This window comes from Pseudophryne corroboree, chromosome 1 (assembly GCF_028390025.1).
Source record: "Pseudophryne corroboree isolate aPseCor3 chromosome 1, aPseCor3.hap2, whole genome shotgun sequence".
Lineage (NCBI taxonomy): Eukaryota > Metazoa > Chordata > Amphibia > Anura > Myobatrachidae > Pseudophryne > Pseudophryne corroboree.
The window spans coordinates 573,995,889-574,008,722 of record NC_086444.1 but is presented as its reverse complement, the minus strand read 5'-3'; the positions used below and the strand labels follow the sequence as shown (position 1 = coordinate 574,008,722).

The 12,834-nt window shown below is 48.7% G+C and overlaps 1 protein-coding gene across 2 annotated transcripts in view; it reads right to left on the bottom strand.

Moving 5' to 3' along the window:
• RIGI (RNA sensor RIG-I) overlaps window positions 1-12,834 on the bottom strand; it is a 289,257-nt gene that overhangs the window by 151,517 nt on the left and 124,906 nt on the right. For both annotated transcript variants that reach the window (XM_063914195.1, XM_063914196.1), the window contains exon 10: window positions 8,773-9,028. In XM_063914195.1, coding sequence (XP_063770265.1) covers window positions 8,773-9,028 — 256 coding nt within the window. The remainder of the gene's footprint in view (window positions 1-8,772; window positions 9,029-12,834) is intronic.

Here is a 12,834-nt window from a genome sequence, read left to right as displayed (position 1 = left end):
TGAAGAGAAAAATGGTGCTGGAAAGCTGTGAGGGCTAAGCCACACCCCCTCACCGGCGCGCTGTAGTCCCGCTCAAATTCAATTTTTTTTATACTAGCGGGGGCAATATTTAGTGCCTAGGCACTTCTAATACACATTTTTAGCCAGTGTTCTACTTCAGTAACATGCTGCCCAGGGCGCCCCCCCTGCGCCCTGCACCCTGCAAGTGCCGCTGTATGTGTGTGTGGGAGCATGGTGCGCAGCGCGACCGCTGCGCGGTACCTCAGTACTGAAGTCTTCTGCCGTCACTGAAGTCTTCTTTTCTTCGTAATACTCACCCGGCTTCTATCTTCTGGTTCTGTGAGGGGGGTGATGGCGCGGCTCCGGGAACGAGCAGCTAGGCGCACCAAGTGATCGGACCCTCTGGAGCTAATGGTGTCCAGTAGCCCAAGAAGATGAGCCTTTGAACTCACAGAAGTAGGTCTGCTTCTCTCCCCTCAGTCCCACGATGCAGGGAGCCTGTTGCCAGCAGTGCTCCCTGAACACAAAAAACCTAACAAAAGTATTTTTTACAGAGAGAGGAGAGCTCCCCTGTGAGTGTCCAGTCTCTCTGGGCACAGAATCTAACTGAGGTCTGGAGGAGGGGCATAGAGGGAGGAGCCAGTTCACACCCCTTTTAAAGTCTTAACGTGCCCAATAGAGATGAGCGCCTGAAATTTTTCGGGTTTTGTGTTTTGGTTTTGGGTTCGGTTCCGCGGCCGTGTTTTGGGTTCGAACGCGTTTTGGCAAAACCTCACCGAATTTTTTTTGTCGGATTCGGGTGTTTTTTTCAAAAAACACTAAAAAACAGCTTAAATCATAGAATTTGGGGGTCATTTTGATCCCAAAGTATTATTAACCTCAAAAAGCATAATTTACACTCATTTTCAGTCTATTCTGAATACCTCACACCTCACAATATTATTTTTAGTCCTAAAATTTGCACCGAGGTCGCTGTGTGAGTAAGATAAGCGACCCTAGTGGCCGACACAAACACCGGGCCCATCTAGGAGTGGCACTGCAGTGTCACGCAGGATGTCCCTTCCAAAAAACCCTCCCCAAACAGCACATGACGCAAAGAAAAAAAGAGGCGCAATGAGGTAGCTGTGTGAGTAAGATTAGCGACCCTAGTGGCCGACACAAACACCGGGCCCATCTAGGAGTGGCACTGCAGTGTCACGCAGGATGGCCCTTCCAAAAAACCCTCCCCAAACAGCACATGACGCAAAGAAAAAAAGAGGCGCAATGAGGTAGCTGTGTGAGTAAGATTAGCGACCCTAGTGGCCGACACAAACACCGGGCCCATCTAGGAGTGGCACTGCAGTGTCACGCAGGATGTCCCTTCCAAAAAACCCTCCCCAAACAGCACATGACGCAAAGAAAAAAAGAGGCGCAATGAGGTAGCTGTGTGAGTAAGATTAGCGACCCTAGTGGCCGACACAAACACCGGGCCCATCTAGGAGTGGCACTGCAGTGTCACGCAGGATGTCCCTTCCAAAAAACCCTCCCCAAACAGCACATGACGCAAAGAAAAAAAGAGGCGCAATGAGGTAGCTGACTGTGTGAGTAAGATTAGCGACCCTAGTGGCCGACACAAACACCGGGCCCATTTAGGAGTGGCACTGCAGTGTCACGCAGGATGTCCCTTCCAAAAAACCCTCCCCAATCAGCACATGATGCAAAGAAAAAGAAAAGAAAAAAGAGGTGCAAGATGGAATTGTCCTTGGGCCCTCCCACCCACCCTTATGTTGTATAAACAAAACAGGACATGCACACTTTAACCAACCCATCATTTCAGTGACAGGGTCTGCCACACGACTGTGACTGATATGACGGGTTGGTTTGGACCCCCCCCAAAAAAGAAGCAATTAATCTCTCCTTGCACAAACTGGCTCTACAGAGGCAAGATGTCCACCTCATCATCACCCTCCGATATATCACCGTGTACATCCCCCTCCTCACAGATTATCAATTCGTCCCCACTGGAATCCACCATCTCAGCTCCCTGTGTACTTTGTGGAGGCAATTGCTGCTGGTCAATGTCTCCGCGGAGGAATTGATTATAATTCATTTTAATGAACATCATCTTCTCCACATTTTCTGGATGTAACCTCGTACGCCGATTGCTGACAAGGTGAGCGGCGGCACTAAACACTCTTTCGGAGTACACACTTGTGGGAGGGCAACTTAGGTAGAATAAAGCCAGTTTGTGCAAGGGCCTCCAAATTGCCTCTTTTTCCTGCCAGTATAAGTACGGACTGTGTGACGTGCCTACTTGGATGCGGTCACTCATATAATCCTCCACCATTCTATCAATGTTGAGAGAATCATATGCAGTGACAGTAGACGACATGTCCGTAATCGTTGTCAGGTCCTTCAGTCCGGACCAGATGTCAGCATCAGCAGTCGCTCCAGACTGCCCTGCATCACCGCCAGCGGGTGGGCTCGGAATTCTGAGCCTTTTCCTCGCACCCCCAGTTGCGGGAGAATGTGAAGGAGGAGATGTTGACAGGTCGCGTTCCGCTTGACTTGACAATTTTGTCACCAGAAGGTCTTTCAACCCCAGCAGACTTGTGTCTGCCGGAAAGAGAGATCCAAGGTAGGCTTTAAATCTAGGATCGAGCACGGTGGCCAAAATGTAGTGCTCTGATTTCAACAGATTGACCACCCGTGAATCCTTGTTAAGCGAATTAAGGGCTCCATCCACAAGTCCCACATGCCTAGCGGAATCGCTCCGTGTTAGCTCCTCCTTCAATGTCTCCAGCTTCTTCTGCAAAAGCCTGATGAGGGGAATGACCTGACTCAGGCTGGCAGTGTCTGAACTGACTTCACGTGTGGCAAGTTCAAAGGGCATCAGAACCTTGCACAACGTTGAAATCATTCTCCACTGCGCCTGAGACAGGTGCATTCCACCTACTATATCGTGCTCAATTGTATAGGCTTGAATGGCCTTTTGCTGCTCCTCCAACCTCTGAAGCATATAGAGGGTTGAATTCCACCTCGTTACCACTTCTTGCTTCAGATGATGGCAGGGCAGGTTCAGTAGTTTTTGGTGGTGCTCCAGTCTTCTGTACGTGGTGCCTGTACGCCGAAAGTGTCCCGCAATTCTTCTGGCCACCGACAGCATCTCTTGCACGCCCCTGTCGTTTTTTAAAAAATTCTGCACCACCAAATTCAAGGTATGTGCAAAACATGGGACGTGCTGGAATTTGCCCATATTTAATGCACACACAATATTGCTGGCGTTGTCCGATGCCACAAATCCACAGGAGAGTCCAATTGGGGTAAGCCATTCCGCGATGATCTTCCTCAGTTGCCGTAAGAGGTTTTCAGCTGTGTGCGTATTCTGGAAAGCGGTGATACAAAGCGTAGCCTGCCTAGGAAAGAGTTGGCGTTTGCGAGATGCTGCTACTGGTGCCGCCGCTGCTGTTCTTGCGGCGGGAGTCCATACATCTACCCAGTGGGCTGTCACAGTCATATAGTCCTGACCCTGCCCTGCTCCACTTGTCCACATGTCCGTGGTTAAGTGGACATTGGGTACAGCTGCATTTTTTAGGACACTGGTGACTCTTTTTCTGAGGTCTGTGTACATTTTCGGTATCGCCTGCCTAGAGAAATGGAACCTAGATGGTATTTGGTACCGGGGACACAGTACCTCCAACAAGTCTCTAGTTGGCTCTGCAGTAATGATGGATACCGGAACCACGTTTCTCACCACCCAGGATGCCAAGGCCTCAGTTATCCGCTTTGCAGTAGGATGACTGCTGTGATATTTCATCTTCCTCGCAAAGGACTGTTGAACAGTCAATTGCTTACTGGAAGTAGTACAAGTGGGCTTACGACTTCCCCTCTGGGATGACCATCGACTCCCAGCGGCAACAACAGCAGCGCCAGCAGCAGTAGGCGTTACACGCAAGGATGCATCGGAGGAATCCCAGGCAGGAGAGGACTCGTCAGAATTGCCAGTGACATGGCCTGCAGGACTATTGGCATTCCTGGGGAAGGAGGAAATTGACACTGAGGGAGTTGGTGGGGTGGTTTGCGTGAGCTTGGTTACAAGAGGAAGGGATTTACTGGTCAGTGGACTGCTTCCGCTGTCACCCAAAGTTTTTGAACTTGTCACTGACTTATTATGAATGCGCTGCAGGTGACGTATAAGGGAGGATGTTCCGAGGTGGTTAACGTCCTTACCCCTACTTATTACAGCTTGACAAAGGGAACACACGGCTTGACACCTGTTGTCCGCATTTCTGGTGAAATACCTCCACACCGAAGAGCTGATTTTTTTGGTATTTTCACCTGGCATGTCAACGGCCATATTCCTCCCACGGACAACAGGTGTCTCCCCGGGTGCCTGACTTAAACAAACCACCTCACCATCAGAATCCTCCTGGTCAATTTCCTCCCCAGCGCCAGCAACACCCATATCCTCCTCATCCTGGTGTACTTCAACACTGACATCTTCAATCTGACTATCAGGAACTGGACTGCGGGTGCTCCTTCCAGCACTTGCAGGGGGCGTGCAAATGGTGGAAGGCGCATGCTCTTCACGTCCAGTGTTGGGAAGGTCAGGCATCGCAACCGACACAATTGGACTCTCCTTGTGGATTTGGGATTTCGAAGAATGCACAGTTCTTTGCTGTGCTGCTTTTGCCAGCTTGAGTCTTTTAATTTTTCTAGCGAGAGGCTGAGTGCTTCCATCCTCATGTGAAGCTGAACCACTAGCCATGAACATAGGCCAGGGCCTCAGCCGTTCCTTGCCACTCCGTGTCGTAAATGGCATATTGGCAAGTTTACGCTTCTCCTCCGACAATTTTATTTTAGGTTTTGGAGTCCTTTTTTTTCTGATATTTGGTGTTTTGGATTTGACATGCTCTGTACTATGACATTGGGCATCGGCCTTGGCAGACGACGTTGCTGGCATTTCATCGTCTCGGCCATGACTAGTGGCAGCAGCTTCAGCACGAGGTGGAAGTGGATCTTGATCTTTCCCTAATTTTGGAACCTCAACATTTTTGTTCTCCATATTTTAATAGGCACAACTAAAAGGCACCTCAGGTAAACAATGGAGATGGATACTAGTATACAATTATGGACTGCCTGCCGAGTGCAGACACAGAGGTAGCCACAGCCGTGAACTACCGTACTGTACTGTGTCTGCTGCTAATATAGACTGGTTGATAAAGAGATGTCTATGTAACTATGTATGTATAAAGAAGAAAGAAAAAAAAACCACGGTTAGGTGGTATACAATTATGGACGGACTGCCTGCCGAGTGCAGACACAGAGGTAGCCACAGCCGTGAACTACCGTACTGTACTGTGTCTGCTGCTAATATAGACTGGTTGATAAAGAGATGTCTATGTAACTATGTATGTATAAAGAAGAAAGAAAAAAAAACCACGGTTAGGTGGTATACAATTATGGACGGACTGCCTGCCGAGTGCAGACACAGAGGTAGCCACAGCCGTGAACTACCGTACTGTACTGTGTCTGCTGCTAATATAGACTGGTTGATAAAGAGATGTCGTAGTAGTATGTATGTATAAAGAAGAAAAAAAAACCACGGTTAGGTGGTATATACAATTATGGACGGGCTGCCGAGTGCCGACACAGAGGTAGCCACAGCCGTGAACTACCGCACTGTACTGTGTCTGCTGCTAATATATAGACTGGTTGATAAAGAGATAGTATACTCGTAACTAGTATGTATGTATAAAGAAAGAAAAAAAAACCACGGTTAGGTGGTATATACAATTATGGACGGGCTGCCGAGTGCCGACACAGAGGTAGCCACAGCCGTGAACTACCGCACTGTACTGTGTCTGCTGCTAATATATAGACTGGTTGATAAAGAGATAGTATACTTGTAACTAGTATGTATGTATAAAGAAAGAAAAAAAAACCACGGTTAGGTGGTATATACAATTATGGACGGGCTGCCGAGTGCCGACACAGAGGTAGCCACAGCCGTGAACTACCGCACTGTACTGTGTCTGCTGCTAATATATAGACTGGTTGATAAAGAGATAGTATACTCGTAACTAGTATGTATGTATAAAGAAAGAAAAAAAAACCACGGTTAGGTGGTATATACAATTATGGACGGGCTGCCGAGTGCCGACACAGAGGTAGCCACAGCCGTGAACTACCGCACTGTACTGTGTCTGCTGCTAATATATAGACTGGTTGATAAAGAGATAGTATACTCGTAACTAGTATGTATGTATAAAGAAAGAAAAAAAAACCACGGTTAGGTGGTATATACAATTATGGACGGGCTGCCGAGTGCCGACACAGAGGTAGCCACAGCCGTGAACTACCGCACTGTACTGTGTCTGCTGCTAATATATAGACTGGTTGATAAAGAGATAGTATACTCGTAACTAGTATGTATGTATAAAGAAAGAAAAAAAAACCACGGTTAGGTGGTATATACAATTATGGACGGGCTGCCGAGTGCCGACACAGAGGTAGCCACAGCCGTGAACTACCGCACTGTACTGTGTCTGCTGCTAATATATAGACTGGTTGATAAAGAGATAGTATACTCGTAACTAGTATGTATGTATAAAGAAAGAAAAAAAAACCACGGTTAGGTGGTATATACAATTATGGACGGGCTGCCGAGTGCCGACACAGAGGTAGCCACAGCCGTGAACTACCGCACTGTACTGTGTCTGCTGCTAATATAGACTGGTTGATAAAGAGATAGTATACTCGTAACTAGTATGTATGTATAAAGAAAGAAAAAAAAACCACGGTTAGGTGGTATATACAATTATGGACGGGCTGCCGAGTGCCGACACAGAGGTAGCCACAGCCGTGAACTACCGCACTGTACTGTGTCTGCTGCTAATATATAGACTGGTTGATAAAGAGATAGTATACTCGTAACTAGTATGTATGTATAAAGAAAGAAAAAAAAACCACGGTTAGGTGGTATATACAATTATGGACGGGCTGCCGAGTGCCGACACAGAGGTAGCCACAGCCGTGAACTACCGCACTGTACTGTGTCTGCTGCTAATATATAGACTGGTTGATAAAGAGATAGTATCCTCGTAACTAGTATGTATGTATAAAGAAAGAAAAAAAAACCACGGTTAGGTGGTATATACAATTATGGACGGGCTGCCGAGTGCCGACACAGAGGTAGCCACAGCCGTGAACTACCGCACTGTACTGTGTCTGCTGCTAATATAGACTGGTTGATAAAGAGATAGTATACTCGTAACTAGTATGTATGTATAAAGAAAGAAAAAAAAAACACGGTTAGGTGGTATATACAATTATGGACGGGCTGCCGAGTGCCGACACAGAGGTAGCCACAGCCGTGAACTACCGCACTGTACTGTGTCTGCTGCTAATATAGACTGGTTGATAAAGAGATAGTATACTCGTAACTAGTATGACTATAAAGAAAGAAAAAAAAACCACGGTTAGGTGGTATATACAATTATGGACGGGCTGCCGAGTGCCGACACAGAGGTAGCCACAGCCGTGAACTACCGCACTGTACTGTGTCTGCTGCTAATATAGACTGGTTGATAAAGAGATAGTATACTACTAATATTATATATACTGGTGGTCAGGTCACTGGTCACTAGTCACACTGGCAGTGGCACTCCTGCAGCAAAAGTGTGCACTGTTTAATTTTAATATAATATTATGTACTCCTGGCTCCTGCTATAACCTATAACTGGCACTGCAGTGCTCCCCAGTCTCCCCCACAATTATAAGCTGTGTGAGCTGAGCACAGTCAGATATATATATACATTGATGCAGCACACTGGGTTGAGCAGTGCACACAGATATGGTATGTGACTGAGTCACTGTGTGTATCGTTTTTTTCAGGCAGAGAACGGATATATTAAATAAAACAAACAACTGCACTGTCTGGTGGTCACTGTGGTCGTCAGTCACTAAACTCTGCACTCTCTTCTACAGTATCACAGCCTCAGGTCAATCTCTCTCTCTCTCTCTCTCTCTCAACCCTAATCTAAATGGAGAGGACGCCAGCCACGTCCTCTCCCTATCAATCTCAATGCACGTGTGAAAATGGCGGCGACGCGCGGCTCCTTATATAGAATCCGAGTCTCGCGAGAATCCGACAGCGTCATGATGACGTTCGGGCGCGCTCGGGTTAACCGAGCAAGGCGGGAGGATCCGAGTCTGCTCGGACCCGTGAAAAAAACATGAAGTTCGTGCGGGTTCGGATTCAGAGAAACCGAACCCGCTCATCTCTAGTGCCCATGTCTCCTGCGGATCCAGTCTATACCCCATGGTCCTTTTGGAGTCCCCAGCATCCTCTAGGACGTAAGAGAAAATCAGTTTGCATGGGCGTTCGCAAGGAGATTGACAAGAAGAGGCCGTTTGTGGGTGGCAACTGACCGTTTTCAGGGAGTGTCCGGAAAAACGCAGACGGGCTCAAGCGTTTTCAGGGAGGGTGTCTGATGTCAGCTCCAGCCCCGATCAGCAGGATTCAATCGCACATAAAGAGTAAGTACTGGGCTGTGCAGAGACTGCACAAAATCTGTTTGTGCAGCTCTGCTATACATGCGATTGCTCAGCAATCAGATCTGAATTAGGCTTATATCAGTAGTTATATTGCACCGTGTGTATGCGGCTATCAATATACAGAGGAATAATGCTTTATACAAACAATCAGTTACTAAAACTTGGAAAATACACGTTTTACTTTTGAAGAGCTTTTGAAGAACATCATAAAGCCTATTTATTATCCTATATTACCTGAGGTAGTTTTGGGCTTGGGGAGCTCAGCTTTAGATCCAAGTAGGCAAACATTAATACGTTGTAGGGATGGTTCCCTATTGTATTGTGACATTCATCAAAAATCATCATGGTGAAGATGGAAAGAGAGGGTACAGAGCCGCTATTAAGACAGTTGACAAGAATCTGAGGGGTTAGAATGATGATGTCATTATTCTCTATGACCAACCCAACGGGTAGATCACTTTCTTCTCCAGAGATCCCAATGATAGAATATCTATGCAGGACAAAGGAAACAAATGGTTATTAAATTACTGGTTTTCAAAATCCATAAAGGCATAGGGACTGATGGCTAACTGAACGCAAGGTGGCCGTAAATTGCACTTGCATGGCGTGCACAGAACCCCTATACAGGGTTGTACTACTCTTTCTTGGACCTCCCCTATTCAGATGCTTGCATTGGGATGTGGTTACAATGCCTCCAGGCGAGATCCCAGCAGCGGAAATACCGACGCTGGAATACCGACACAGGAATCACGACCGGCAGTGTAATGCCAGCATCAAAATCCCTATGGAGATTGGGGTCCCGATGTCAAAATACTGATGGCTGAAATCTCGAATGCTCATTTAGTCCTGCCGCGAGGGGTGGGGGGGAGGGGGTTGGGTACTTACAAGGGTAGGTTAGGGTTAGGCACAGGTGCAAGCATACACACACACCTGGAACTGAAATGCCCAGCATGCTGCAAAGATGTAATTGGACACATCTGTACCATCTAATAGTAATCTGATATACAGTATATTCCCTGATAACATAAAGGAAGAGAAAAGACCACCATCACAACATTCTGATCGGAGTATAAACTAGGAATTACCTTAGCCTAAAAAAAAAAAAAAAAAGGATTTTAATTACCTACCGGTAAATCCTTTTGTCGTAGTCCATAAGGGATATTGGGGACAACTTAGTTTGATGGGGTATAGACAGGGTTCAAAGGAGGTGGTGCACTTTAAATTTCTTCAACTGGGTGTGCTGGCTCCTCCCCTCTATGCCCCCTCCCACGGGCAGTGATAGGTAAAATAGTGCCCAAAGGAGAAAGGACATACTTGATAGAAGGAACATAACAACAATGAGTGGTGAGATTTACACACCAGCACACCACTAACATAAAACGACCAGCAACGGCTAGTAACAAAACAGTAACAGCTGAACAGGTAGCCATAGAAAACATAACCTGCAGAAAAGTCAACGCACTGAGGCGGGCGCCCAATGGGGGTCATTCCGAGTTGATCATAGCCCTGCTAAAATTTACAGGGCTACGATCAGGATAATAGACATGCAGTTGGACACCCAGCACAAGGCTATCCCGCCCCGCATGTCAGTGCCGCCCCCCACACAGAGGCGATGCTTTTGCACTTTAGGAATAGCTCCCGGCCAGCGCAGCTTTAGCGTGCTGGCCGGGAGCTACTCATCGCTCCCTGGCCCGCAACGGCTGCGTGTGACGTCACGCAGCCACTGCAGCCCGCCCCCAACAGTCCGGCCACGCCTGCATTGGCCGGTCCGCGCCCCCTAAACGGCAGCTTAACGCCACCATCCAGCCCCCTCCCGCCCAGCAACTGCCTCTGCCTCAGAGGCGATCGCTAGGCAACGGCGGCTGGCATGCACCGGCGCATGCGCAGTTCCAACCCGATCGCTGCGCTGCAATAAACTACAGTGAGCGATCGGGTCGGAATGACCCCCAATATCCCCTATGGACTACGAGAAAAGGATTTACCGGTAAGCAATTAAAATCCTATTTTCCCTCGCATCCATAAGGGATATTGGGGACAACTTAGAGGGTCATTCCGAGTTGATCGTAGCTGTGCTAAGTTTAGCACAGCTAAGATCATAAACTCAGACAAGCGGGGGGACACCCAGCACAGGGCTAGTCCGCCCCACATGTCAGTGCCGCCCCCCCCCCCCCCCGCACAAATACAAAAGCATCGTACAGCGGCGATACCTTTGTATTTGAGGCTGGCCGGGAGTTACTCGTCGCTCCCGCTGGCCGCAGCGGCTGCGTGACACATCACGCAGATGCCGCGGCCCGCCCCCCCCAATGGTCCGGCCACGCCTGCGTTGGCCGGACCGCTCCCCCTAAACAGCCCCCTCCCGCCCAGCGACCGCCTCTGTCTCAGGCGATCGCTGGGCACCTACGACTGCCATGCGCCGGTGCACTGTGGCGCTGGCATATGCGCAGTTCCGACCCGATCGCTGCGCTGTGACAAACTGCAGCGAGCGATCGGGTTGGAATGACCCCCACAGTACGATGGGGACGTCCCAAAGCTTCCAGAACAGGCGGGAATGTGGGGAGACGTCTGGAGCACGGCCTGCCCAAACTGGGAATCCTCTTTGGCCAGGGTATCAAATCTGTAGAACTTCACAAAGGTGTTCTTCACCGACCAGGTAGCAGTCGGCATACTCTTGACATAGATCTTCACGCTCACACAGCATCCAATGCCTCCAGAGGAGCAGAAGTGCCAAAATTTGACGGAACCACAATAGGTTGATTCAAGTGGAATGCTGAGATGACCTTCGGCAGGAACTGCTGCTAGGGGCTTTTACACAATATGGCCCCCAATTCCGAGACACGCCTAGCAGAAGCCAGGGCCGATAACTTCACCGTCTTCCACGTGAGGTACTTGTCTTCTACTGTCAGCAAAGGTTCAAACCAGGAGGACTGTAGAAATTCTAACACTACATTCAAATCCCAGGTTGCCGTGGGCAGCACAAAAGGAGGTTGAATGTGAAGCACCCATTGCAAGAAGGTCTTAACTTCTGGCAATACTGCCAATTTCTTCTGGAAGAAAATTGAGAGAGCTGAAATCTGGACCTTAATGGAACCCACACGTAAGCCCTTATCCACACCAGCCTGCAGGAAACGGAGGAAACGTCCCAAGTGGAACTCCGCAGGCGGATACGTGCGTTCCTCGCACCAAGAGACATATCTTCTCCAGATATGATGATAGAATGTCTTGACGTCACAGGTTTCTTGGCCTGCACCATGGTAGCAATAACCTTTTTGGAATGGCCCTTGTGAGCTAGGATGTTTTGCTCAACCTCCATGCCATCAAACGTAGTCGCCGTAAGTCCGGGTAGACGAATGGTCCTTGTTGAAGAACTCTTCTCAGTGGCAGAGGCCAAGGGTCTTTAACGGACATGTTCAGAAGATCCGCGTACCATTCCCTCCGGGGCCAATCCGGAACAATCAGAATTGCCTGGACTCCTTGATTCCTGATTTGCTTTAGCACCCTTGGGAGCAATGGAATCGGAGGAAACAGGCAGACCAGCCGGTAAGGCCAAGGCGACGTCAGTGCATCTACTACCCTCGCCTGAGGGTCCCTGGTTCGTGAGCAATACGAATGAAGCTTCATGTTGAGTCGAGAAGCCATCATGTCTATTTGTGGGCAGCCCCACCGGTCGGTGATCTGCTGAAACACCTGATGGTGAAGCCCCCACTCTCCCGGGTGGAGGTTGTGAAGACTCAGGAAGTCCGCTTCCCAGTTGTCCACTCCCAGAATGAAGATTGCGGACATTGCTCTTGCATTTCTTTCTGCCCAGAGGAGTATCTTTGACACCTCTCACATGCAGGCCCTGCTTTTTGTTCCTCCTTGTCGCGTGATCCCTGAGTAGAGGAGAGGCCTGAAGCAGAGCATTGTAGATCACCCGAAGTTCCAGAATGTTGATCGGAAGGAGGGATTCGTGGGCTGACCACCTGCCCTGGAACTGAGCCCCCTGGGTGACAGCTCCCCATTCTCATAGACTCGCATCCGTCGTGAGGAAGATCCAATCCTGAATCCCGAAACTGCGACCTTCCAGTAGGTTGGAGGACTGCAGCCAACACAGGAGCGAAATCCTGGCCTGAGGTGACAGCCATATTATCCGGTGCATCTAAAGATGTGATCTGGACCACTTGCTGAAGAGATCCATTTGAAATGTTCTGGCATGGAACCTTCCATACTAGATCGCCTTGTATGAGGCTACCATCTTCCCCAACAATCTTATGCAAAGATGGATGGATATTCGAGCAGGCCAGAGAACGATGCAGACCA